At 39.8% G+C, this 21,852-nt stretch overlaps 2 protein-coding genes across 2 annotated transcripts; both read left to right on the top strand.

The window, feature by feature from the left end:
- Positions 1-1,365: 1,365 nt before the first annotated feature.
- LOC149118472 (heat shock cognate 71 kDa protein-like) lies at positions 1,366-17,044 on the top strand. Its single transcript, XM_089286860.1, has 8 exons — positions 1,366-1,402; positions 1,636-1,842; positions 8,918-8,991; positions 9,083-9,157; positions 10,141-10,270; positions 12,105-12,522; positions 15,211-15,631; positions 16,628-17,044. The coding sequence occupies exons 1-8, from the start codon at positions 1,366-1,368 to the stop codon at positions 16,880-16,882; spliced, it is 1,617 nt and encodes a 538-aa protein (XP_089142986.1). The 3' UTR covers positions 16,883-17,044.
- On the top strand, positions 1,876-4,123 carry LOC149118473 (uncharacterized). Its single transcript, XM_089273419.1, has one exon. The coding sequence runs from the start codon at positions 2,732-2,734 to the stop codon at positions 3,929-3,931; it is 1,200 nt and encodes a 399-aa protein (XP_089129545.1). The 5' UTR covers positions 1,876-2,731; the 3' UTR covers positions 3,932-4,123.
- Positions 17,045-21,852: the final 4,808 nt, after the last annotated feature.

The raw sequence follows: 21,852 nt of genomic DNA on the forward strand, positions 1-21,852 counted from the left end.
CAGTGTTATAAGTCCACACTACTGTACTGTGAATGATTCAATCTAAAGGCCACACCCATGAGTACAAGTTGGCTTTTTTTAAACAAAAATTAAGAACCTGAAAAAACTTAGGTTCTTATAGGCGGCTATTTACTGTATAGGGGAATAAAACAAAAGAAATCGCATTGAAAATAAGGGATAAATAATTAATTTCATTTGTATGATTTTCCTAAGCCTCGGAGCCAAGTCAAATTTCAATATATCGAAATTGACCCATTAAGCGAATAAGTTCTTTTCGTCAGAAAGTCACTTGACAAATGCATAATTGCGTCGCTGGGACAACATCCTGAAAGCGTTGGAATCTGTGTCAGCAGTAGGCCAAAATAAATAGTCTAAATCAGTCTCTCAACCAAAACGGCGATGAATAAGCGACGAAGGAACAATTACATGGAGACGAACGACAAGACTTGTTTTGAAATCTGCGCAGTGAAAGAATTGCGAACTGCCAAGGCGAATCTCGCTTTATTGTTAAATGATACTTCAGTGTATACTTAAAAAATGAAATAGCGCCGCTTGGTTCGAGAAATTAAACTGACAGCTTTAAGAGGCAGGTTTTTGTTTTTGTTTTCTTTAATAAAAAAAAAAGTCAATCAATCCCAGAGAAATTTCTGCTCTGTGTGTAACATTGTCGGAAACTATAGGGTAATGTCGCCTTCATTGCGTGACTTTGTTATGTCACGGTAATGTCTACGTAAGGATCGCGTGCAAGTTCGGATTCATGGCCGGGAAACTGCTACTATGCCTACTTGATTTAATCACGAAGTGTTCTCAAAATGGTCTTTAATAAATCGACGGAGAAACTGAAACAGTTTTAACTGCCTTTTGGAAGGTTCAAGCTCTCCTCTTTGTACTTAGATAATTCTCATAGTTTTAAAATGGATTGAGAAATTTTATTCGCGAAATTTTATCAGTTGGAAACGTTTTGTCACGTATTCTATAATTACTAATGATACTTTGACACCTGGGAGTGGCTTCCTGCATGTAACAATGGAAAGACGCTATTATTATTTTTTATTATTATTTTTTTTTTTATGCTGAATTTGTTGCCCTTGAAAAGATCTTTTTAGCTTGGGCGCTTTCTTGCCCCATTTCAGACCATGTGATGATACTCTTGTGAATTCTCGCTTTCAAATTTTTAAATAGTCGTGTGTGTATGAACGAATAATTTTTATATAAACAATTTTCTAGAGAATATCACGTGGTCGGTAATGGAAAACAAACCGCCCAGGTTAAAAAGGTCTGTATCTTTAGCACGATTCTTCGATAAGTAGCGTGATCCACTAGAGTTTTTCCGCACAACAACCTCACAGATCAGCTTTACCCATTATGACACTAGACATGTACATTCCCCGCCTGTTCGATTGTAAGGGCCTGTTACTTCATGTCAAAATCTTTAAAGAGCTGACCTAGAAATGTACGCATTTGTTACTGAACGTCATATTTCGTTATTCAAAGGTAGCCTGTAGCGAGGAGGAAACAACCTCGACAAAGCTCATGTAGATAAAGAGCGTTGGATCAAGTCGTTAGTCTATAATTACAACGATTTTGTAAAGATGCAGAATAATAATATGCAGAATCTCGTTTATTAAAAGACAGGTTTGGTGAGTGGAGCTAAGTTTAAAAATGATTTTGGAACTTGTTACACACGTGTCGCTATTTACCGGAATGAGAAGCCAGAGATAATCAAGAACGACAAAGGCAATGAGTCTACACCGAGCGTTGTCGCTTTTACCGACACAGGTGTTTTAGTAGGCGAGTCAGCAGTGGATCAAATGTTTGAAAACGCAAGCAACACAGTGTTTGGTAGGTGTGCATCAACATCAATACATTTTACTTAACAGTTCAACGCAACATATCGCAATATTGTTTACCCAGTATTTGCAAGCCCCGGCCAAACGATCGCAACATTTCGATGCAACATACTGCAACATTGTTTTGCCCAACATGTTGCGCGCGTTTGCCACCCTGTTGCGACGTGTTGCGACATGTTGGGAGTTGAAAATCGAACTAGTGCGCGTGCCCTGGCGCAACATTAGCCGTTTTCACACCAGAGACGGATAATGCTTCTAAGACGGGTTATCCGTCCAGCACGGATAATCCGTCTTAGTGTGAAAACGGAACGGTGCTCATTTAAGACGGATAATCCGTCTATTTTTATCTGTCCGATTATCCGTCTACATACCTGACCAAACGACTACAACATCATGCTTGCATCATAGACACTCAATCGTGAAACCATGAACCAACGGACCGTATTTTTACATGCAGCTAAAGAGAGCAATTGCACTCCATTAAAGAGCTAACCGTTCCCAAGTCAGTGCTAATTTAAGCTAACCGAAACGCTACTCAGGCTAACCGGAGTGCTTTTCAGGCTACCCTAAGTGGTATTTAGGCTAACCGGGGTGCTGTTTAGTGTAATATATTCGTAACCGGAAGTTGTGTTAAGCTGTTGTATTACCCAAGATGCTTAGAGAATAAAGTTGTTGTGTTGAGCAAGCCTAGTCAACTTGTGTTGTTATGTCACCGAGCCATACTTTTGCTAGTATGTTTCATTTTGGCGACGAGGATGGGATACTCTACATGCACGAAGACGCATGAGAAATCCAGTGAAGTTTTGATTTTCTCTGTGTGAGGAAAAAGGTTTGTTTTCGACCGAGGCAACTTGATCAAAGTTTGAGCACGTGCTATCAAAATGGCGGGAATTGGATTGTTTGGTCGTGTCGGCGAGTTCAGCCCTGAGCGAGAGACTTTTCGTTCCTATGTGGAAAGAATGGAAATGTTCTTCATGGCAAATAATATCATAGAAGAAACAGGCGAGGGTAAAGAGGAAGCCAATCTCGCAGTTGCAAATAGAAAACGTGCTATCTTTCTGACTGAGATTGGACCCGAAACATATTCTACCCTGAGCAATCTGCTGGCACCACTGAAACCAAAAGACACTCCTTTTGCGGACATTGTCAAAGCATTGGAGAAACATTACAATCCAGCGCCATTGGAGATAGCAGAGAGTTTTCATTTTGGAACTCGCTATCAAAAACAAGACGAATCCATCAGTGACTTTATTGTGGCCTTGAAGAAGTTATCGATTCATTGTAACTACGGAGAGTTTCTCAACCGAGCTCTGAGAGATCGTTTTGTGTGCGGATTGAACAATCCCAAAATACAGAATAAACTTTTGAACACCGAGGATCTTTCTTTTGAGAAAGCGTGCCAGGTTGCCAAGTCAATGGAAATGGCAGAGAAGAACACCCGAGAATTCCGTCCTGTCAGTGCAAGTAATGACAGCCAAGGCATAGTAAATAAACTGGAAACTGTAAACACTAAGGAACCGTCATGTTACCGGTGTGGTGGTAAGCATGCTGCAACTAAGTGTAAATTTAAGTCAGCAAAATGCTACAAATGTAGCAAAGTAGGTCACCTTGCATCAGTTTGTCGCAGTAAAGATGTTGAGTCTAGCATGAAAACAAAACAACCAGGAGCTAAAGGTACTGTTCATAGTGTCTTAGAATCAAACACAGAAGGTTATGATGATAATGATGAGTTAGGTATTTATTCCATGTATGGAGTTGGTACAGATAATCCTACCAACAAAAGTTATACTGTAGAAATGACCATAAATGGTTCACCATGTGCAATGGAAGTAGACACTGCAGCTGATTACTCAATAATGAGTAAGAGCACACATTCTCAGAAATTCAGTAATTTTCCACTTCGTCCATCAAAAGTTGAATTGAAAACCTATACGGGTGAAACCCTTACAGTGTGTGGTGAAATGCTGTGTGATGTAGTGTGCAAGGGCCATGAATATACATTGCCAATTATTGTAGCTGATTATGAGAAGAAGCCTACTTTGCTGGGAAGAAATTTGTTAAACCATATAAGGCTTGAGTGAGGTGAAATATTTAGTTTAACAAGATCCGAGTTGGAAAGTGCCAAAAGTCAACTTGATGGATTACTAGTTAAACACAGTGAGTTGTTCAAAGATAGCTATGAGGGCATGAAAGGGTTGGAAGCACACATCACCATGAAAGATGGTGCAGAGCCCATATTTATTAAGCCACGTAGGGTTCCATATGCACTAAAAGATGAAGTTGAAAAGGAGTTGGATAAACTAGAGAAAAATGGGGTAATCGTTAAAACTGACAGATCAGACTGGGCAAGCCCAATAGTAGTTGTGCCAAAGGCTGACAAATCGGTTAGAATTTGTGGGGACTACAAAGTAACCATCAACTCAGCTGTTGAAGATGAGCAGTATCCCCTTCCCACCCAACAGGACTTGTATGCTGCCCTCTCGGGATCAAAATTTTTCAGCAAACTTGATTTGTCGCATGCATATGCTCAGCCAAGTGTTGATAAAACAAGTCGTGAGTACCTGACAATTAGCACACACAAGGGACTCTATTCCTGCACCAAATTACCATATGGGGTTAAATCAGCACCTAAAATATTCCAAGCTAAAATGGATATGATTTTGCAAGGAGTAGAAAAATGTGTGTGTAAGCAGGATGACATTCTTATTGGTGGTGTCAGTTGGCAGGAGAACATCAAAATCCTGGCTGAGGTATTGGAGAGGTTGCATAAATATAACCTGCATTTGAAGATGGAAAAGTGTGAATTTCTGAAGAGGGAAGTTGTCTATTTGGGTTTGAAGATAGATGCTGAAGGTTTGCATCTAGTTGAGGAAAAAGTAGATGCTGTAAAAAGGGCACCAGTACCACCAAACGTCAGTGAGCTGAGATCTGTTTTGGGCATGGTCCAGTACTATCACCCATTTCTACCAGGTTTAGCAACCACACTAGCACCATTACATGAGCTCCTCAAAAAGGGTGTCCAGTGGACATGGACAAAAGAGTGTCAGCAAGCATACGAAGCTTGTAAACAAGGTCTCACCAGTGATGCACTGTTGGTGCATTATGATGGGGACCGTGAACTGAGACTTGCTTGTGATGCGTCCAGCTATGGAATTGGAGCAGTTATTAGCCACGTGATGGATGATGGCCAGGAGAGGCCAATAGCCTATGCCTCTCGGACACTGAGTTCAAGTGAAAGGAACTATGCACAAATTGAGCGTGAAGCATTATCAATTGTTTTTGGTGTGAAAAAATTTCACCAGTTTTTGTATGGGCGTAAATTTACCCTGATCACTGATCACAAACCATTGTTGGCAATTTTCAATCCAAAATCCGCTATTCCCACACTAGCAGCAGCTCGAATGCAGAGGTGGGCTCTAGTACTTTCGGCGTATGACTATGAGATTGAATACAAAAGATCTGAAGACCATGCCAACTGTGATGCTCTCTCAAGGCTACCACATGAGGACTCCACAGTGGGAAGTGAGGGTGTGGTCTACAGTGTGAGTGTAATTGATGATGATTTTCCAATCACTGCAGAAGATATAGGAAAGGCAACCCTTGTAGATCCTGTACTTGGTAAGGTACATCAATTTGTGATGTCAGGTTGGCCAGAAGGGTGTCCTGATGAGACCCTCAAACCCTATCATAATAGAAGAAATGAGCTGTCCTGTGAACAGGATTGTGTCCTTTGGGGCTCTAGGGTGATTATTCCACCAATCTTTAGAGCCAAAATGCTGGGGCAGTTGCATTGGGAACACCCTGGTATATGTGGTATGAAAGCAATTGCTCGTACATGCATGTGGTGGCCAAAAATGGATCAGGAAATCGAGGAAGCAGTGAGAGTATGTACAGTATGCCAAAATGTTAGAAATGCCCCACCCAGTGCACCCCTGATCCCATGGAAGTGGCCAACTAGACCATTTCAACGGATCCATATTGATTTCTGTCAGAAGGGTAATGATTACCTCCTTGTAGTAATCGATGGCCACTCAAAGTGGATTGAAGTGAAACATATGAGCTCTACAACTACTGAACGGACTATTGATGAGCTCCGTTTAATTTTTGCTACTTATGGTTTACCTGAAGAGGTGGTGTCTGACAACGGACCACAATTTACGTCCATTGAATTTGCCGTATTCGTGCGCAAAAACGGCATCAAGCACACGTTGGTTCCACCCTATCACCCTCAATCTAATGGGGCAGCGGAGAGGTCTGTGAGAGTTGTTAAGGATGCTTTAGTTAAACAGGTGCTTGAGGGTAAAAAGGGTATCTCTATGAAACACAGACTTGCTAATTTTCTATTTCGGTATCGCACAACCCCTCACAGTACAACTGGTGTGACCCCCGCTGAGTTGATGGTGAAGCGTTGCCTAAGAACAAGATTAAGTCTGATTAAGCCTAATCTGGCACAAGTTGTAGAGAGTAAGCGAGAGAAAGAGAAAATGTATAAGGATTTGAAATGTAAGAGGGAAAGATCCTTTGTAAGAAATGACAGGGTGCGGGTACGAAACTCGAGGGCTAATTCTAAGACTGATAAGTGGATTCCAGGCACTATAATTAAAGTTTGTGGGCCCAGAACCTATGTAGTTAGGACAGGACACAAAACCAGATATGTGCACACTGATCACATGATAAGAGCACATGATAATGTACCAGATGATGTCAGTGAGCCAGATGTCGTGGTGCCTGAATCAAGTGGTCAGAAAATAAATGATGATGATGTGAATCCTCTCGATAGTACTTCTGAACCACATGTAGATCTGCCTGAAAACGAGGATACTGTTGTATCTCCTTTAGTTGTAAGTAGTCCACCTACAGTTTTGCGAAGATCTCAAAGGATTAGAAAACCAGTTGTTAAACTTAACCTGTAACTGTAGGTTATCACTATGTCTTGGGTATAAGTACATCCTGAAAATCTGGGGGAAAGCAGCGTAATATATTCGTAACCGGAAGTTGTGTTAAGCTGTTGTATTACCCAAGATGCTTAGAGAATAAATTTGTTGTGTTGAGCAAGCCTAGTCAACTTGTGTTGTTATGTCACCGAGCCATACTTTTGCTAGTATGTTTCATTTAGGTTAACCAGAGTGATATTCAGGCTAACCGGAGAACATTTTAGTGTGGTGCAATTTCCTTCTTCAGCCGCAATTGTATTTTTGATAGCCGCCATGATTGTTTTTAACATGTATGCAAATTGGCTACATGATTTCTGACTGAGGGGGCAAGTAAGTCAAAATCGACAAATGCGACTGGATCCTTTTTATTTCCGGGAAAATTTTACGTACTCTTATTATGCTTCGAGTCCTGGTTAATTATTCTAAGTTCTATGCAATTTACTTGTATTTCTAAAGAGCCAAGCGGCTTGCGTAGTTCGCAATTCAAGATATCGATGAACTAACCATAACATTGAAATCAATGATCTATAATGGGGCTTTCGCTAGACAAACCGACCGATTTTTCCAGAACTATCATCTTTGCTTTGTTCCCTCCTCCCCCCCCCCCCCGCCCCCCCGCCCCCGCAAGGTCTTGAAAAAGAAATTTCATGCACTCGAGATCAACGTTACTTTGATAAATAGACGATATTACTTGGCTACGAAATTTTACGAGTGAAACACGGTATTTTTCAACATGTACAAGGGAAGAGAAATTTAGTTTCTTCAAGCGGCCATGTGATGTTCTATTATGATATTAATAAATACCAATGAAATACCAAACCATTTCTATTTTGTTGCGAAAGGTGCGATTTATTAAGTTACCATAGCAGCGGTGATCTTTTCACATGAGAAGATAACATGTTATTTCCACTTGTGAAGGTATGTTTTCGCGCGAAAGCTCACTTTGTGCTATGTAATAACACAATAGAGTTTATGTTCTTGAGCATAAATATGTTCTGGGCCCGACTCAGACTCATTTTAGCCCAAGCCGTTAGGCGAGGGTTAAATGAGCCTGAGAAGGGCCCAAAACATATTTATGCCAAAGAAAATAATCTACTTAATCTCTATTACTATTATGATCACTTTGGAGGGCATTGAGAAAATAACAACTGAAAAAAATGACAACAAAACAGTTTGAACAATCACGCGAGCATTTACAAGTTGAATGGCTTTTATTTTCCCTCAATGAAAATACACAATACATAATGCGAAGCTGGCTTGAAATTACAAAATCTTGCCATTTGAGTTTTCAAAAATTGTAGAAAACATGAAAGGAAAGTTCGATAAAGCTTATTTGTAAGTGTTGAAATTAATTGTACAATACACCGAATGCAAATATGGCGGATCACTCGGTCGACGCCCGGGACGAGTCGCATGAAAGCCAGGCTAAGATTTAAGATTTAAACGACTTCAAACATCTTGTTCGCTTGTGTGAACTCGACATCTTCCAGGTTGTTTATCGACCTTGAAATAGGTTGTCTCGTAATTGTGCGGTGAGTAGCAGCTCGTATACCAGCCAAGGCACTTGGCGTGATATCTGTTTTCTTGTTTGTTTTCACCTTGGCAAAAAATCCCTTCAGTTCAGCGGGGCTCAAAAAAGATCACAGCTTATCTTTCGCTTCTCTAGCCACCGAGTAAACTTCTTCAAACCCCAAGAGATCTGTTTCTTGGTGTTTACTGGCACGGAATCAGCCTCTACATTTTGTAGATCTTCTTCCTCTAGTTGAGAAGATTGAGAATTTAAATTTTCTTCGTTGTTTACTGTGTTTTCAGCCATGATTTGGGCATGAAATTAAAATGGCGCCATCATTTCTTTCACCAACGCTGCAAGAAAACGGCGCGAGCATTGCAATGGCTTCTCTATCTTGATTGGCTGCATATATCGTACGACTGTTTGATTCTCACTTTTCATTGATTTATTTCAGCGGGCTAAAACACATTTTTAGCCCGCCAATGATTTTCCATTTTAGCCCGCAAAATGCCGCGCCACAATGCCCGACAAGGTGATAATAATAAATAAGAGTTTCACTCGAGCCAAACATCTCGAACTTATTATTCTTCGATCTCACCATTTACATGTGTCGTTTACATTAGACATCAAGCGCCTTATTGGTCGTCGTTTCGACGAAGCTTGCGTGGTTTCTGACATGGAGAGGTGGCCTTTTCAGGTAATAAGCCGATGAGAATTATTTTGTCAGTTGCTAGACCATTAGCAATCTGTTTGTGGTAATATTTTCTTTAATTTTATTCACGATGAAGGTTATAGATGATTCGGGAAGACCAAAGTTTCAAGTGCAATTTAAAGGAGAGACAAAATCTTTCTTTCCTGAAGAGGTAAGGTTTCTGCAGTGCTTTAGTCAATGAGCCAGTTCGTCAGTCAGCCAGCCAGCCAACCAACCAACCCGTTTATATGGTCTCGGGTACCCGAGACAAGTCTTCCCCCTAGTTACCCCGGTAGAGCTAACTTTTCACTTATTTCCTTGCAAAATTCAACCAACCGTTTACATGAGGATCGCGAACCTGTCTCGACAAGTATGGTAACCCTGCTGGCAAGTAATGCCTAGATTTAAACCAGAGTTTTGTATCAAAGAATTGAAAATTAACTCGGCAAAACCCACTGTAAGAGAATGACCGAGGGAAACTCAAAGAAAGAGCGACATTTGCACATTTGATTGTTCAATGAGGGTTATGAATACGTTATCACATATAAGCGCTCAGTTACCTCACAGAGGGAGGGTTTTCTCGGACACCCGAGACCATATAAATGGAGCCATAGACGCAGGGTGCTTTTGCGAAAAAGTTTTGGAAAAGTGCTATACATTCTTTAGTCACAGCTCATATATTTATTAAGCTTTGGTTTTGCATTACATTGCTTTGTGATTGGTTGAAAAGTCTCGCGCGATTTTCTCATCAACTCCGAAGTAAACCAGAACCAATGGCGTCTCGCTCGCACACTTTTTCGAGCGCGTTGTGCCAGCTGCACTATATTTAGTTGATTAGTCTTGATTAGCCAGTGGACGGTGTTTGTCCTTTGTTATTGGTAATTACTTTGGGTCATCACTTCAGTTTTTATTATTTTCGTTTTGATGTTTCGGCACTCAATAGAAAAGCGGTCTATTCAGTTACGTGTTATTTTCAGTGACTGGAAAGGATGGAATCGAACCAAGCCTCAAATTTGAACAAACACAATCCCTCAATTTATTTGTTTTCAGTAATATCGTGCAAATTAACAGCTGAGGGAATTGAGGTAGCGGGAATAATTCGATCAGTTGCATATAAACTTTGGTTACTGAATGTGATTCACCTGACTTTTATAGGTTGCGGCCATGATTTTTAAGAAGATGAAGAAGATAGCGGAATCGCACCTTGGTACAGAGGTTACTGATGCTGTCATCTCTGTCCCTGCTTATTACAATAACACCCAACGTGAAGCTACGCGAAACGCAGGTGCACTGGTTATTTTTCAGTCATGGTTTTATTCCTCGAAACATAAAAAATAGGATTTAAGGTGGCTGAAAACAGTTAATTAGGGTTGTTTTTAGCAGGTCATGCTGTTGCTACGGTAACCTATTGTGTCACGAAAATGATGACAACGCGTTTACCAATGATTGGGCAGTTTTGTGATACACGTGCCACGGGGACTGTAGCATCAATTGATAAAGAGAGGTTATAAAGACCCTTCAAAATTTAAGACTCAGAAGCTGCTTGAGATAAAGCAGAATCAAAATCAAAGTCGTGTATTAAGCTGCCGTAATCCAGGAAGGATAATTAAAGAAAATTCATGATGAGTAATCGGCGAGCGTAAAACATCACTTGCCAAAGTGAAACAGTAGGGAGCTTAAACGGCGACGCCGGCGTAACAGTCGGGCACAAGTTAAAAGCGATAAAGTAAGCTTGAAAAGTTGTCAGTGTTGAATGTTTACATTTTACGTTGCTTTACGGTGTAACAAAAGGCTTTAAAAGTTGCCAAAGTTGGAAATTTCGGAGCAGTCCGTACTCGGGGTCCGGATCGATGGGAAAATCCGGACCGCTGGAGCGCGCGCGATTAGCCAATCAGACTAAAGGATTTAGGATTCCAGACAGCTGAGAAGCTGGAGAAAAAGAAATAAGTCCTAATATATTATCAGCATGTATATCAAAGCATGTTGGATTCACTATGGCTGCTATAAAATGAATTGAATGAAAATTTATCCTCGTCTACAGCAGTTAGTTTGTGTACGAAACATGCAAGTTAATTGAAAGATTTCTATATTTTTATGCCCATGCTTGATCGATGTTCGACCACCGTTCGGAGATCGAAAGTTGGATGGAGTTCGATTGGTCAAAACAAAAAAACAATACTGAATCAAAGGAGTAGTCTGACTCAATCTGTACGTTTAGTTATTGAGGTACAGACCGACTTTATTCGATTAACCACCAGGAATCAGATTTGTTTGTGTGGTTAGAAAACAGTTTGTCTGGTGTACATGTAAGTAATTATCGTCCTTGTCCGTTTACACTGTGTGAAGTATTTTAAGAATTTCTGCTGACTATAAAACTTTCACCAGTTCTTCAAATGTCAACTTCTTTTGTTTTACATCCTTTTAGATGCTGCAGAAATCCAGCTAATAAAATTAAAAAAAATAGAATAAATTAATTTAGATGTTATGGTATTTAACACTGTTGTGCTAATTTGGGACACTAGAAATACAGGAACAAATACTATCAATAGAAAAGAAAACTTGTCTAAAAACCCAACTGGCGCGAAACTGTCCAAAAACCAAATCAACGTAGTGACAGGGTGAAAGATTTGAACCCGAGAATCCCGGATTAGAAAATCACAGCATTACTTGATTCAGTCTCTTTGAATAGGACAACGGGCGTTTTTAATTTCCACATGGCAAAAGCTCGACAACTTTCGCAACATGGGGAAAATGGTAGAGAAAATTCCTGGAAAAGTTTTCAGAAAATCCGGGAATTGTCAAATTTCCGAAATGCCAACCATTCAATTAAAAAATTCTGGAAATTTGGGTGTGAAAATCAAATGGGATGGAAATTCTCGATAAAGATTTTTCCAAAATCTTGGTATACCTCGCAAGGTTGTCCTCCCATGAAATGCTGGTCAATTCGCCACTGAAAATGTGCTGCAATTATTTTTGCTCCGATGGAAAGTGCCCAAAGTGTTTCACTTTGCCGTGTACATGAATTACGACGAATTAGTTAAGTCTTAGAGAAAAACATACTTTAGTAGTTCTTTCACATTACATTGCATAACCCTTGCTGTATTCTTGTCATTTTTAAGGTATTATTGCCGGTCTCCATGTTTTGAATATCATGAATGAACCAACTGCTGCTGCCGTCACCTTTGGACTCGCAACAAAATCCGAACAGGAAAGAAAGGTTGTTGTCTTTGACCTCGGAGGTGGTACTTTTGATGTTTCCATTCTAACAATAGGAGGAGGAATCTTTGAAGTCAAGTCCACAAGTGGGGATACCCATTTAGGTGGAAGGGACTTTGATTTACAAGTCGCAGATTACTTTAGAGAAGAAATAATGAAGAAACACGGAAAAGATATCACCACCAAAGAACCAGCTTTTCATCGATTGAGCATTGCCTCTGAACAAGCCAAGCTCATCTTATCCTCTGCTCAATCATCTGACGTTGCTGTTAAAGCTCTTTTGCAAGATGTCGACTTCGAGACCTCCATCACACGCGCTAAGTTTGTTTGTTTACTTGTAGTTAAGATGAAGTGTTTGGTTTTACTAAGCTTTACTATAGTGTAGCATTTTACCCGTGTACAATTATGAAAACTTAATGACTGGTCCTGAGGGAAACAGTTATTTTTGTTCCCGAGAATCTCAATGTTTTCCGGGGAAAATTAACTGGTCTTTCGAGGGACCAATTATGAGGTGCTTTGTTAGATGGTACATTAGTAGATTTCACGTGCAACGACGGTGGTCTATCAACATTCGCTGGGTAACAGTGCACTGTCACGCTCTGACGTCATAGAGTTTTAAAGTTGCCTGCACTGAGACGTTTTGAACAGAGACCTTTAGACTCCCTTTCATTGCTAAATGTCTTGTGGCCTCCAAGAGGGCGCGCGCTATTGGGGAAAAAACTCCTGCTATATAAGAGTACTGGTTACTACATGGATTTCTTTGCAACACGTGAATATTTTGTGAAAAAGATTGAAGAAAGTGAAGGGTTTGCGCGGGAAGTTTATGAGGAAGCGTTATCCTCGTATGCCAATTCAAACTTTTCATTAAACTGATTAAGCGATTAATATTTCGATATATTAATATTCTAACTTGGCTCCGAGGCATAGGGGGATAAAACAAAAGAAATCGCATCCAGGATGAGGGAAGAATACTCAATTTTGTTTAGTTTTATTCCCTTCAACTTCGGAGCCAAGGTAAAATTTTAAACCAAGATGGGATTCTTACATCAGTTTTTACGTACGTTACTAAGGAGATCAATCAGTAAGGTCACTCGCATCATGGTGCATAGGAAGAACCGAAGAAGCATCGGAGCCAAGTTAGAATTTTAACATATCAGAATCAGAGATCGAAATTGGCCTATTTTGCCGGGGCTTTTTTAAGATAGGAATATTTTTTTGCAAAATTTTCTCAAATTGTTATTTATTTATTTTAAAATTGTATGTTGTTGTTTCCATGACGGCACGTGCTACCAATGATGTTTTAAGTCAGATCGGCAATTTTCTTCAAATTTGGATTTTTGGGTCAAAGTAATGGTCGAAGAGTAATCTCTAATTTCTGAAAAAAAATGAAAAAAACTAAATATTGGCGGAGAAATGGAGGTTTTACGTTATGGCTGGAAGTAAAAGTTTCCTCTTGATTGACAGCCCTATAACGCGTATGCAATCAACCGAGACGACTTCCGTGGGAATATTACCAATATAGATACCACGAATTGGCTGGCTACTCACCTCTACTCAGTTGATCAGCATTGTTAATCCAGGCATTTTTCGTATTAGGTGTAATTCTATTAAGTTATAAGTAAACATGGACCACGGAAAACTCCATGGACCAGTTTGAAAAAGCGAAAACAGCGAAGAACGAGTGAAAATACATCTCGGAGTGAATAAGCGCAAATTGGCCTCGCGGATGAAGCTATACAGTAACTCTTCTGTTGAATCCGATACCGATGAATCGTCGGACTCATTGAGATCCATTGGAATATTATCCATGCACATTTGCTCCGCCGCGCTTTTTTTTGTTTGTTTTCTTCGCCCAGCCACTCTAGCGTTCATATCCTCTTTCGTCTTCCCCATTTTGCCAGACCAGCTTCAAGAAAAACCGAGCTACAGAAAAGTTATCTCTCCGCCTTGAACGCATTGCGAAACACAAGGGTGTTTTGGAGATTCGCGCTTAAATTTCTTCGATTGCCCTCAAATTTGGACAGTAGCTACAATCGGCGACATATTTAGTTGACACATTGTCTTTCCGTAGTACTCTTAGTGCACCAAATAACACGACTCTTTTACCGCACAGTAAACTGTGGAAAACACCCCGCTCCCCCATTCAGTGTTGCTTGTTTGCTCCTCAAGATCACAGCAATTGCGGCACAACATTGTTTGGGGGAACGGGGGACTGAAAGGACAAGCTAGTGGGGCAAAAAGGGATCACAGTGACGAAATAGGGGGTTAAAAAGTTGAATGTGTCAACAATTTTGTCGCCGATTGTAGATTAACATAATTATTATAATAAACAAAAACGTGTCTGCGAATTGTTTATTTCGAAATATTTTTTCTTTGAGAGCGTTTTTGGTACGATCACTTCACATTTTTAAAATCCTATTTCGAAAATAGTCTGTAACTTTTTACTGAAAATGAATAAGGCAAAACGCAGACACACTTTCTTAGCGCTTTTTGTCCTGAAACCGGGGAAAAAATAAATCGGCGAAAAACAACATTCGCTTTGACTTGTAGCTTCCAAAGGTGATTAGGGCGCTCGCATTTACTGCTCCTGAAAAAAATCGGCAATTCATTTCATTTCAAAATTGTTGGTATAGTTTGATAGCCAGCTCTATAAACTTTAATTTGATATGGGGGTTTAGGTATCTACCGCTTAAACCGGACGCGTCACATCGCTTGGACGCGAGACACCCCTGAAGGTATAAGGTAACCTTAATCGATTCTTTGAACTCTAGTAAACGACCTCTATCAATTGAGAGCGGGGGGGGGGGGGGGGGGGCACATGGAAGATGCAAACCTCTGATTTACAAGCACGTGATATTTGTAGCATAATAATTGCTGTATGCTCTTTTCCTTTCGCAAACGGCGAGAATAGTCGTAACCTTGGTCACAACTTTCTTACATATCGCCTTTTCATTTAGTCACAACGCAACTGTTTGGTATTGGACATAATAAAGGTTATTTTTTTAACAGGTTTCAAGAACTAAATGATGACTTATTTGGATACACACTAGAACTAGTGATCAAAGCTGTGCGAGATAGCAACTTCCAAAGGGGTGAAATTCATGAAATGCTGGTGACTGGTGGGTCTATGCACATCCCAAGGGTTCAAGAGCTACTGAGAGATAATTTCGGTGGAGAAACACTGAACAAAAGCCTCAATCCACAAGAAGCTGTGGTGTATGGAGCCGCTGTTAATGCTGCGATATTAGAAAACGTAGGGAGTGCTGCAACCCAAGACCTACTTCTGTTGGATATCGCACCACTGTCCCTAGGAGTTGAGACGGCTGGAGGGGTGATGACGTCATTAATCAAGCGAAATTCAATACTGCCAACAAAACAAATTCAAACGTTTACCACTTACGCAGACAACCAAAACGCTATTAAAATCCAGGTATTTTATCGCTTCATGTACATCAAGTGTTGTTTTTCGATGTTATGCCACTCGATTTAAAAGCTATATGTAAAGAAGAAAGTGTATTTAAGGAATGAAACCCCTTAAGGAATGAAAGGATTGAATCTACATGAGGATATATGGAAATAGAAAAAGAATGGGATATCTTTTTCTCTTTTACTCACCACACTCTAGCCGTCTTAAAACTAGCGTGAAATTTTACTTCCTGAGTTAGCTTGAACCGCGGAGGGTTTAGACCTTGGACTAACCAGGCTGTGACTCAAAACAAGAACGTAGATCTACACATGTTTAATTTCGTAATTGCCTTTATCATATCTCTCAGTTAGTTCGCGCGCTGTCATTGGTCAATTTGGCGGGCCTTATTCTCCTGTACGGCCCGCTAAAATGTAGAGCTGTTTTTGTTACCAAAATGTTTCGTGATTTATCGCCAAGTGTTCTTAATGTTTTAGCAAGTAAAAGTTTAAAACTTTCTTTTACTTCTGAAAATGTGTATTAAAACCTACTAACGACTTAAGAGTCACTTAACAATGATTTCAAATGGAGACGTTTTGCTTTCGAGGTGCGTCAGAATTTGAAGCCGTTCCGCGTGAATAGAAATCGTTCCCTAGCCCGTCAGACACACAGTAGAGATATAATAAATATCTTACTAACCTCGTTTTCTCGGTCCGTACTGTAAGTTAAGGATCCTCGTTTTCCCCTTCGATTTATGGTCCGCGCGCTTCGCGCTTGGGCCATAAATCGATGGGGAAAAACTCGGTCCGTAACTTACAGTACGGCCCTCGAACTCGGTTAGTAAGAGGTATGTCCTGATATGTAACTAACTGACTTGCTTTGAAATCATTTCAATGCTGTGTTTTTTGGTCCTGAGTTGCATGTATAAGCAGCAACAACTATATTGAATGCACCTGTATGTCTACTTGGAGAGAGTAAAAAAAACGATTTTCTCTTGCTTTTTCATCTCGATTCTTGCACTAGGTCTTCGAAGGTGAGAGATATATGACTAAAGACAACCATCTTCTTGGCGGCTTTGATCTCGTGGACATCGCACCAGCTCCACGCGGCGTGCCTCAGATCAATGTAGCATTTGAAGTAGATAAAGATGGCATTCTGAGCGTGTCAGCGGTCGATTCTACTACGATGGCGGAGATCCAGGTGATGACGGACAAGGGAGGATTGTCCAAAGAGGATATGGATCGATTGGTCAAGGAAATGGCACAATGCAAACTATAGTTATGGAATGGACTAAATCAGTGTGAAAACAATCGAGGTGCAATTAGAAAGGCCTAAATTAGTGTGAAACCAATCGAGTTGCCATTTATTGGAAAGGGATAAATCAGTGTGAAACCAATCGAGGTGCCATTAAAGAATACTTGGCAATTCATCAAATGATAACATTACATGTATTTTTATTGTGTCAGTGCGAAACGTTCCTGTTCAAAATGACTGATAGCAGTAAGGTACATATCCTCTATTGGTCAACGGCACTAAAAAATGAACTGTTGTAAGCGCAACTGGTAACCCCTTTTCTTTTTGCCCGAGGCCCCAGGAGGGGATTTCAGGATATAATAATGACGGATAGATGCGGATCCGAGGCCTTCTGGGGTTTAAATTTGGGATCTGAGGACTTTTTTATGTGAAAAGTTTGCAGTTTTGTTGCAAACAATTTTAACAGTTTCATTTGCGATTGTTTACATTTTTTTTCCTCTGCGCTTACAAAGAATGACTGCAGTCTGCCTAAAGATGTGACAAATGAATGATCGATAAAGAAAGATGACCGCAAAACCTGTATGGAGCTCCCTTCGTGTTTTGTCTTTTATTTGGTTTAATGTAAAGAAAAAAGGACGTCTGGGATTACATTTTGAGCCTTTGGACATTTTTTTGGCTTTAGCTCGTTTTAGACTGATGGGACCTTTCCTGTATTCTATTTTCAAGTCTCATTCGCACCTGCTAGACTACGAGTAGTCCCTCTTTCGCTTAGTCTGACGTGCGTGACGCGAAAGAAAACCGCGAGAAAAAAATGGCCGCACGAGTAGTCCCCTCGCTGTTATACCCGAGTACACCTTGTTTTTCCCACCCCTGGGACCGGCCTCCTAACCTCCTTCCAGATACACCACTATTTTTAGGCGACTGATTTTTTGGTCAAAAAATTTCATTTTGGGAGCGTAATGGACTTTGAAATAGAATCGCTATATGCAGAACTGCATGACCTACACAATAATTGTTAACCATCGGGCACAACCTTTTACACGATATATTGCTTCCAGTGGGCCAATTTCGATATATTAAACACTAACTTGGCTATAGGGGAATAAAACAAAAGAAATCGTATCGAGGATGAGGGATGAATAATTAATTCCATTTGTCTCATTTCCCTAAGCCTCGGAGCCAAGTCAAATTTCAATACATCGAAATTGACCCACGAAGCGAATAAGTTCTTTCGGTCAAAAGGTCACTTGACAAATTTTTGCGTCGCTGGGACAACATCCTGAAAGCGTATAATCTGTGTCAGCAGTAGGCCAAAATAAATAGGCTAAATCAGTCTACCAACCGAAACGGGGATGAAAAAGCGACGAAGGGAAAATTAAATGGAGACGAACGACAAGAATTGTTTGAAATCTGGGCAGTGAAAGAATTACGAAAACTAAGGCGAATCTCGCTTTATTGTTAAGTGATACTTCAATGTGTACTTTTAAAATGAAATAGCGCCGCTTGGTTCGAAAAATTAAACTGACAGCTTTAAAGTGCACCTAACACCAACATTTTTTTTCGCTAAAACAATAAAGCTTATTTTGTGGAGTGATCTGCCGCAAAAATTTTTCGATTTGGTTAAATCTTTGATTTTCTATGTCTCGTCAAAGGACGTCAAAACGCCGCCATCTTGGTTCACGACCGAGTTTAACGGGGCATGGGTCGAGGGCCGGTTGTGACGTCAAATCCAGAACACTGTAAATTCGCATATTTACTTGTTTCTGTGGGGAAAGGCTGGGAAAGTAGTTCGAAAAATTGTTAGCCAGGTGCGTTGTAGTGGGATGTAGCAACACAGCAAACGTACAGGAGGTACTGCGCTTCATGCCATACCGTTTAATGGGGAGATGATCGTCCTGAAAAGAAGAAACGTACAAAGCGATGGATCGATTTCGTGAAAGCGAAACGTGCAAAGTAAGAGGCGTCTGAGTTTGGTGATCTGTTCTAAGCGTTTCAAACAAGATGATTTCGCTCGACGCCTGGATTTTCAGCGAGAGGAAGGGATTTTGCTGATTCCATGGCTTAAGTGAGACGAATTTGGAATAACCGCTTTTCCGTCGATTCATGCAGCCGTTGTTGCATCGATCTGATCTGATAAACAGCAGCAGTCAGTCAGCACAGCCGATAGATACAGAAAAATGGTGAAATATTTTTTTCCGAGCAAATGTTACCTGCCTTTGTATGTTAGTTTCCTTCCTTGTTCAATTCTTTGAAAAAGAAATCTGTAAGGGTATTTTGGGCAAGAAAGTCATGCAAACAAGCACATTAGTTTGGAAGACCCACCGTTCAACAAATGTGGCCATGGAGACATTCAAGCAAGGAATGGCTTAGAATTAGTTTACATGTTCAGAACCTTTTTTACATGTGGGTATTATCAATATACAGAGAACATACTTCGGCCAGGACCACAACAATTTCAAGCTGTCTGTGTATGTGTCTGTTTCTGCATGAGGCTTGTGGACTTTAATTGTATTTATAGGAAGTTTTAATTATTGATACCATGGTAACACGTGCTAATGAGATTGCATCTCTGCTGGCCAAATGCTCTTGCAAATGAGGACACGTTGTTCCAGAAACATTGTTGAAGACACAAATATTTCCCTCTTTGCCCAGCATGGGAAACATTGTTGTGACAAAAAATGTTTCTGATAAATATTATTTTTTACAGGGACATGGTTGTGTCCATAACAATACATCTGCAACTTGCTGCACTGTAGAAAAGCCATCATTGAACTGATGTTGTTGTTGTTGTTGTTCTTTTTATTATTATTATTATTATTATTATTATTATTATTATTATTACTATTATTATTATTATTATTATCATCATTATCATTATCATTATTTAGTTCATATTAGCTGAGCAGTAGGTGTGTATGGGAGAATCTTGATTGAGAACCAAACGCACTGAGGTCTGTAAACACGACCGAGGTTAAGATTCTCCCATACAGACTGACTAAGCTTGGTTAATAAGATGTTTACTATAATTTGCAAAGAAGAACAATTTAATTCTTTTAATGTAACTGGTTTGTACTAACTGACATTTTGCTTTGCTTTTTTTTTTTTCTCATCAGGCTTTTTGGCACTTCCATAAATAAGTATTGTTAGAAGAAAACAATGATTTTGCATTTTAGTTTACAACTTTTTCACTGCAAAGCATTATCAGTCTAGATGCCAGTCTAGATGGGAAGATCTAGTCTGCTTTCAAAATCAGTTTCAGCCAGTCAGATTTGTGAATTTGGTAGTTTCCAGTCCTTGTGAAACAGAGTCATATTATTATTAGCCTGTCATTGTTTGCCAGGAAATAGATTAAAGAATACAGAATCAAAAATAAATAAATAAATAAATAAACAACATAATTTTATTGTTGTCCAGGTTGATTGCGACATGTAAATGGTCAGTGAAGGGACACAAACATTAAATTTTCCACTTGACAATAACAGAAAGAAAGGCAGCTGCTTCCAGTTTGTAACACAGGATTATAATAATTCACATTTCTAAGCACAAGCGAAGAAAAAGGGGTCCTTTTGATGTTTCATGGGCCTTTTTTTTATTAGTGTGTTGTGTGAGTAAAACAAACTGTCCAGGTGAATAAGACTGATATGTTTTCGAACAAATGCCATATTTTTGCAGTATTGAACAGTTGTAGAACAGTTGGTGTTGCAGTTTGTCAAAATAAGTACAGTAAATATCAAGCCCACTTTAGTTTTGTTCGAATTCGTCATGAAGGTCAAATCATTCAGAGCTTTCATCCTTTTCAACTGAAAATTCCTTTCTAATAATATTATTGCTACATAAAGGAATCCTCTTGTTCCCCAACATCCCATACACCAGCCTTGAGAACTCTTAGTACGAAACACTTCGTAACTAAAAAAAGATTAATGGAAAAATGTTTTCTAGCAGTGGGCATCTTATGGTGAGGGAAGGGGGGGGGGGATAGGGCAGGATACCTAAAAACAAAGCTCAATGAAGAAATCACAAAAAGTAACAGTATTGTTCGAGAATCACTAAAGCATGTTTGTTACAGTGATACAGGACTAAACGGGTGTACACTAATCGTAATTCACACTTGACCAAACAAAGATTGCAATAACATAACCAACCCCCTAGCTACCCCCCTCTTACTCAGGAACTTTACAATGACTTGTTTATACATGTAACTGATCGTTTCACAACTATATTAATACTTGTAAATTGGAAGAATCACTGTTAAGTTATTTTACACAGCCATCTGCATGCCTGAATTACCTCTCTTTGCTGCCAGTTTGATGATAGGTTTGCTTCCCTTTAGTTTTGTATTTGCCCGCCGCTAATCTTAAACTCCATTTCTGAAGGCATACAGGTTTAATTCCTTGATATTCAGTAACACACTTTAAGATAACATCAGCGCCAATATCTTCAAGAGCAAGATCACTCTTCTTTGAGTCTTGACAACCATAACATTCGTTGATGTTTTGAAGGGAAGCGACGCTACAATTTCTACACTTGCACGTAAAGAACACAAACACTGTCATGGGATAATCATTTTGATCTACATTAAACGCATCAAGTTAAAATAATTTGAGAAAGTGAACGGACTTGACTGTTATTACGAAAGTACATTAGTGCGAGATCGAAGGCGCGAAGATATAGTAAAGACGCGCCACGCGCTACAGTCTTACTAGTATCACTCTTCGACTTCTACATATCATTGCCTTCGAGTCTGTCCATCAGAGCTCGTTCGAGTTCTTTGTCAGCATCCACCTCCTGGTATTTGGCTGTCCATTCTCCATTGGCCAGAGAGTAGTCAGCATACAAATCAGCTCGGTCGTCACCGTTTGACTATTCAGTTTGCGATGTTGATAAGCGTGAGCGGTCATTCTCTTCAGCGATATAATAAATTTCAGAGTTTTCCGAGTCAAAGCTCATTTCAGAATCAGACGAACTAGAAGACATTGTTAGTAAAAACAGAAATC

This window comes from Orbicella faveolata, unplaced genomic scaffold (assembly GCF_042242905.1).
Source record: "Orbicella faveolata isolate gen_17 unplaced genomic scaffold, um_ofav_v1 contig_1, whole genome shotgun sequence".
In the NCBI taxonomy this organism is placed as follows: domain Eukaryota; kingdom Metazoa; phylum Cnidaria; class Anthozoa; order Scleractinia; family Merulinidae; genus Orbicella; species Orbicella faveolata.